The sequence below is a fragment of the Phoxinus phoxinus genome (genome assembly GCF_949152265.1).
Source record: "Phoxinus phoxinus genome assembly, chromosome: 2".
In the NCBI taxonomy this organism is placed as follows: Eukaryota; Metazoa; Chordata; class Actinopteri; order Cypriniformes; family Leuciscidae; genus Phoxinus; species Phoxinus phoxinus.
The window spans coordinates 32,463,482-32,470,500 of record NC_136877.1 but is presented as its reverse complement, the minus strand read 5'-3'; the positions used below and the strand labels follow the sequence as shown (position 1 = coordinate 32,470,500).

Below are 7,019 nucleotides of genomic sequence, written 5' to 3'. Positions count from 1 at the left end.
CTGCATGTTTATTTCTGATCTCAAGGTTCAGATACAGTTTGTGGAGATTTTTTTTTTTTTTTTATGATGGAAAACCATGGAACCATGGAAAAAAATGGAACCGTTAATTTAACCTTTAGACAAAATCTAAAATAAATTTTGCAAATATGTTTTTTTAGCATCATACATCAGGCTTTTATGGCTCATATGATATAGGATAATATGGAGCTCATACTCGAGGAAAAAAACACTTTTTTATTTCGAAGCCCAAATGAAGCAAAAATATCCAATTTGGTGCAGTTGCTGATATTTTTATGGCAAAAAATTATGAGGACATTCTGATAGCTTGTAATGTAAATCAATGAGATCTTCAGCAGATTACTTGCAACATATATAAATGAGCAGAAAGCGGACACAGCTGCTAAAGCTGCTGAATTAGCTGATGATTATGTGTTAACAAGAGTTTTGAGTTTCGGAAAAGGGATGAATTTTTCGAAGAAAAAGGAGATCGTATGTCCAGAAATTCGTCTCTTATCTGTAATTACTGCCATGGTAGAGGGCACTGGAAAAGTGAGTGCCCTGTGCTTAAAGCCAAGAGTAAAGGGGGAAAGGCTCCTTGCGTCAAACCAGCTTGTGGCACCCGTGCTAAGTCCTGTTAATTCATTGTGTGAAGGATTTCCTAAACCGGGTAACCTTTTAGAAAATGGTGATTATGCGCGTTTTATCACCTATGGACATGTGTCGATGACTGGTATAGAGATAAAAATTGTCTGTGTGATGTCTTCTGATGAAATTAGAAATGTTGCTCATGGTTATTTTTTGCAGGATGGAATGTTGGTGAGAAAATGGAATCCTCATGGTAGAGATTTTGCTGGGGATCCTATCATGCAGGTGGTAGTTCCAGTGAAGTATCACTCACTGGTATTACAGATTTCCCATGATAAACTTGCAGGTCATTTAGGGGTAAAAAAAGACCTATTCCAGAATCATTCGTAAAAAAAATTGGCCAAAATTGAAGAAGGATGTGTCACAGTATATCAAGACCTGTCATACTTGTCAACTAACAGGCAAACCAAATCAGAAGATCAAACCTGCACCATTGTTTCCTTTTACTGCTGTCAGTCTGCCATTTGAGCACCTGATTGTTGATTGTGTAGGCCCACTGCCTCAAAGTCAGGTAGCATTTATTTGCTCACGGTGATGTGTACATCTACTCGGTACCCTGCAGCATATCCTCTCTGTACGATCACTGCCAAATCAGTGGTGAAAGCCTTGACTCATTTCCAGTTCATTTCCATTTTTGGCATTCCGAAGATTGTGCAAAGTGATCAAGGTTCTAATTTCACTTCTCATTTATTTTCTCAGGTCTTGAAACTGCTGCACATTAAGCACAATACAGCTAGTGCTTCTCATGCTCAAAGCCAGGGGGCTTTGGAGCATTTCCATCAGACGCAAGTCTTTACTGCATTCTTATTGTACAGAGATGGAAGGTGATTGGGAACAAGGATTGCCGTTGTTTATGTTATCAGCACGTGAGGTATGTCAGGAAAGTACTGGATTTAGTCCCAATGATTTGGTGTTTGGGCACACAGTTCGGGGACCACTGGCTGTACTCAGAGACCAGTGGGTTGAAAGTACACCACCAAAAAACTTGATAAATTATGTGAATGACTTTAAGCGTAGATTATATGAAGCAGGTAAGATGACAAAAGAACAATTGCATTCTTCGCAAAAGCGTATAAAGACAATTTTCGATCGACGAAATGAGGAACGGAAATTCATGCCTGGCGATCAGGTGTTGGCTCTATTATTGGAGGGCTCACCATTTCAAGCTCAGTTTACAGGTCCGTATGTGGTAGAAAAACAAGTTACTGACTTAAATTATCTGATTGCCACTCCAGAGAGAAGGAAGACCACCCAGTTGTGTCATGTTAATTTGTTGAAGCCCTATTATTGCCGTTCTCACAAGATGTCAGACGATGAGGTGAAATCTGCATTAGTAGTTGAGAGAATCTCGCTTATTTCTATGGGGGAGGGAATAGATGTGGGAGTTTCTTTTCCAGAGGATACAGTTCTGTTGGGACATCTAAAAAATTCAGAGACTCTTAAAAATTTGTATAAAATGTTGGCCCATTTGCCTGATGATAAATGTGGTGATTTGATTGATATTGTTAATCATCATGTTTCCTTATTTGGTGATGTACCTTCGCGTACACATTGGTTGGAGCACGATATTGATGTCGGGGATTCGGAGCCCATTCGCCAGAATTTTTACCGGGTGTCCCCAAATAAACTCCTGCATCTTAATGCTGAAGTTTGGTATATGCTGGATCATGAAATTGCACGACCTTCATTTTCCAGTTGGGCATCTCCCTGCTTGCTTGTAAATAAATCGGATGGTACTTATCGGTTTTGCACCGACTATCGTAAAATAAATAGAGTAACAAAACCAGACTCATTTCCACTGCCTCGTATTGAGGATTGTGTTGGTCGGGTTGGGTCGGCAAAATTTGTAAGCAAGTTCGATCTGCTTAAAGGCTATTGGCAAGTCCCATTGACCAAAAAAGCTCAAGAGATTTCCACTTTTATTACATCGGAGGGGTTATTCTCTTATAACGTTATTTATATAGTTTTGGCCTCAGAAATGCGCCTGCAACCTTTCAGCAACTTATGAATAGGGTTGTTTCTGGGTTAGAGGGAGTGGCCGTCTATCTAGACGATGTAGTAGTTTTTAGTGAGAGCAGCACTTGAAGCATATCGCAGACCTGTTCTCTCATTTTGAAGATGGTGGCCTGACCGTCAATCTGGCTAAATGCCAGTTTGCCAAGGCCACTGTGACTTACATAGGTAAGGTAGTTGGACAAGGTTCGGGCCAAGGTTGAGGCCATTGATCGATTTCCTTCTCCTAAGAAGGAGTTAATGCGTTTTTTGGGGCTAGTAGGTTACTACCCGGGGATTTTGCAGGAATTTTTCTACCGTGGTAGCCCCACTCACTGATCTGTTGAAAGCAAAAGCAGCTTTTGTTTGGACATCTGCCCGTCAGGACGCTTTTGAGGCAGCTAAATCACTGCTTACTTCCACTCCTGTGTTGGCAGCGCCTCGTTTTGATCGTGCTTTTCAGTTGTGTGTAGATGCTAGCAATGTGGGTGCTGGAGCAGGGTTGTTACAGGCTGATGAGGAAGGAATTTACTGTCCAGTTAGCTACTTCTCAAAAAAGTTTAACTCTTATCAGTTGAATTATGCTGTGGTTGAAAATGAGGCATTAGCTTTGATTTGGGCTTTGCATCACTTTGAAGTGTATGTGGGATCCGTGTCAGACCCATTGGTTGTGTATACGGACCACAACCCGCTTGCCTATTTACATTGTTTGCAGTGCCCAAACCAACGATTGACTCGTTGGTGTCTTTTCTTGCAATCATATGCACTTGACATCCGGCATATCAAGGGGATAGACAATGTGTAGCTCCTTATTCCTTGTAACTGATTGACTAATGGTTTGTTTTGCTCTACTTGTCTTTCTTAAATTGCTTCTACAGGGCCCATGGTTGCTGAGGATATTGGAGAGTAGGCCTATTACAGAGTGGTGGGTCTTTCCAGTTTTGGGAGTTATCGGGTGACGGGTTTCACAAATGTCCACCCTTTTTTCTATTTTACGATCCCAGTATGGGTCATATTGTGTGGGTTTGGTTGTCCTTTTGTCTCTTGTTTTGTAGGTTGGAGTTGGAGTGAGTGACGACATGATGTCTGATGGTTTACACCTGTGCTAGAGCTGATGCCGGCAAATTAAAGCAGCTCCTTTCAGTCGTGATGGCGCCCTCGTGCCATTTTGTCGTCGTCTTAGTTATTGTTTTATTCCCGTTTTGGTCTATTCTCTTACTTGAATAAATGTTATTCCTTTCTGCATGCCACTTAAACGTGCAATCTCCTTCTTTGTCGCGGCTTGCGAGCCGGCCGTGACAACATAAAATGCATAATATCTGAGTAATATGTCTTAGTAAGATTATATTTAAATTCTTAGTGTTATGATCAAAGCTCTGTTTGTAGCCTATTAGTTCATAAAAATACTTGGTTTAGTGTATGCATTGCATACAAACTAATTGTTCAAAACAGTTTAACTGACTGCGTTACACTGTTCAGTGGATATTACCACGGATCAGTCAATCCATCTGGCACTAACCTTCATTGAAGAGGAGAATCTTCCAGGTTATGAATTAGGCTACAGTGAAGGTTCAGGGGTATTGTGTGGCACACGCTCGGTCTCTGTCTAGCTGTGTTCAGCTTAGGCTACATCCGGCAAAAGACGGGTAAACAGAACACACACCAAAAAGCAGAATGCTATTGAGAGACAGAAAACAGCTCTGTAAGCCTCTGCTCAGCAGGACATAACACTGTTGTAGTCTCTCATCAATATAACCAAGGGCCACAAAAAGATGAGCACTGACAAGTGTGTGTGGTAAAAACATAACAACAACAGTTTGCTCCATTAAGAAGACAAGACACTTTTTTGTGTGTACTGGAAAGGACTTTATTGTTATAATGTGCATATTTTGACTTCTTCATATATATTTGTCACTCACAATCAAAAGGACAAGTTTGTAGTTGTAGTACACATTATTCTGTAAGCATCACTCAGAAATGCCAGAGCTGCTCCGTTTACATTCATGTGGCTATGTCACCCCCGGTTACACGGAATAATACATATCTGAATATTTATATCTTTACCGACATCACACAGCATGATATAACAGACACTTTGCTTAAAATGTTTTACATTCACATTTTATAAAGAATTTGATACATACAATATTAGATATATGACAAAAGAATATATTTGTATCTCTTTATATTTCATAATCCACATATGTTGCTTGCTTCCTACCAGAGATCATGTTTTCTGTCTTTTTTTTTTTTGTATGCAAAATTATCCTACAGAAATAAATAAAAAAACACAAACAAACATGACGGGAGTTCATTTTTGGCACTTAAAAATGTTAAAACATTGAAAACCTAAGAATCCTAATCTGGTATATATACTCGCACGCGGACACACACACACAACCCATAAAAGGCTTGACATGTTCAAAGGGACCACTTGATAATGGGACTGTACCACAAGAGCTCAATTAATAGAATTGTCAGTGTTAACAGATTTTCAATTAAACTTTTGTCAAATCAAACAAAATTCGAACTAAATTAGCTAAACCACTGCCAAGCGTATCCAAACACTAGTAAGCTTTACATGGTCAGCTGGACTTCAACAAGTCCTTAAGTTCAAAATATAATGTTCTATGTGTTTTTTGTTATGTTTCAAAAAAGTTATTGACATTCAATACGTTATCTAATTGGTCCTAATGATAATTGTTGCTCTAATCCAAGGCCATAATTAAAGCTTAAAATATAGATCCAAAAAAAGAAAAATCCCTTTTCCATTACATATAAATATAACAAAAAAAAGAGCTCTACTTGAGGCATATCATTGGATCTCAGTTTACTTAAAAACTACAATTATAAATTTCCCTTGGCATGAAGTTAATTGAGACTCTTTCTCAATGAGATGTTTTAGTGATAAAGAACGTCCCTGCACTCTCTTCATGAGGATGAGAGGCTTAATGACATTTAATGAAATTTATGGCTAGATAAGGCACTGACACAGTGGTGTATGTCTGCTTTGTGAGGTGTGTCGAAAAAGGAAAAGATGTGCTTGAGATAATTCTTGGTGGACCCTTGATGTAAGCCAGATGTTGCAAAATCAAACCATTCTTGGGAAACAAGGTAAAATGTGAGAAACTCACAGCTGCATGCTCACATATACTGTACTGTAGCAATGACTCAGAACGATCCAAGCCTGTTATATGGCGTGAAAGATTTCATGGAATATCAAGGAGGTTTCCTTTTCTCAGTGTGTCACTACAGTAAACCTTAAATCTGGGGTGTAAGTTAACCTGTCACCCCCATTTATTCCATATAAACAAACATTCAACTGCCCAGCCAAAGAGGATAATATAGCTTCAGTCTGTTTTACATTTTCACCAACATTGACCTATAACCATCACAGAAATGATTTATAAAAAGAAAAACATCTTAATATGTTCTGAAACGCAAAAATTAACTGTTTTGTAGGTTTTGAGGTCTTTTGAGAGGTGTTCGGAATAAAACATAAGGGTATGTTTAAAAAAAAAAAAAAAAAAAGTACAGGCACAACATTTATTTTGCCCAACAATATAAAAAAGCCAAGTCAACCACTGAACACAAATGGAGCAGACTGGACAGTAACTGTACTGGATGGGAAACGCACAAAGCCATGGCTTCATTCTGTCCTTTTCTCAGGTGACACTTCATTCAGTAAGAGACCTTTGCAGAAACTTTTTTCTCTCACACACACCATTTCTTCTCCAGCATTCAAGTAGCATTTGAGAGGGAACTCCCACCTGACCACTTCATCAGATGGATAACCAATGTCTGAGCTGGAAAAACAAGACATAAGGGACAATAGAAAGAAATTAAGGACGTTTGTTTTGCAAAAGGGCTAGGCTCTCTTTGCTAAATATTGGTAAACTGTTCATTCTAAATGGTACCTTTAGCATTGTGCCCAGGTCTTACCTTGAACTGTCTGACATTACCCTCAGCCACCAGGTGATGTTCATGTTCTGGAGTAATGCAGTACGCTATCCTCTGCAATGGAAGACATTCAAAGCACAAAGTGAACTAGCAGGCATAAACACACAGCGATAATGAACCACAAATCTAAACAAAAACTCAATTATCTGCTTCGAAACATATGGCAATGTGGCATTTTATTCTTCACGTGTTAGATGATCTCTGAAACCATTTAAGGTAGAAAGCCGCTTGTGGAAAATATGAGTGTGAAAGCACTGAGCCAGATGCCAGTAGCATGTTTGTGGCTTTGGGAAGTGACGCATTTACAGATGAAAATATCTCAAGAGTTCTAGGACTGCACAAAGTCATGAAGCAGATGTAAGTCAAGGACAGATTTATCGAGGACATTGAACACATGATGGGAATCAAACAAGGAATCTACT

General features: G+C 39.2%; 1 protein-coding gene across 1 annotated transcript in view; it reads right to left on the bottom strand.

Annotated features, from left to right (window-relative positions):
* Positions 1–4,484: 4,484 nt before the first annotated feature.
* Positions 4,485–7,019, bottom strand: part of slc6a2 (solute carrier family 6 member 2) — a gene marked incomplete at its 5' end in the record, with an annotated part of 29,159 nt that continues 26,624 nt past the window's right edge. Inside the window, 2 exons of the mRNA XM_079586310.1 lie at positions 4,485–6,443; positions 6,580–6,651. Coding sequence (XP_079442436.1) covers positions 6,420–6,443; positions 6,580–6,651 — 96 coding nt within the window. The 3' untranslated portion in view covers positions 4,485–6,419. The remainder of the gene's footprint in view (positions 6,444–6,579; positions 6,652–7,019) is intronic.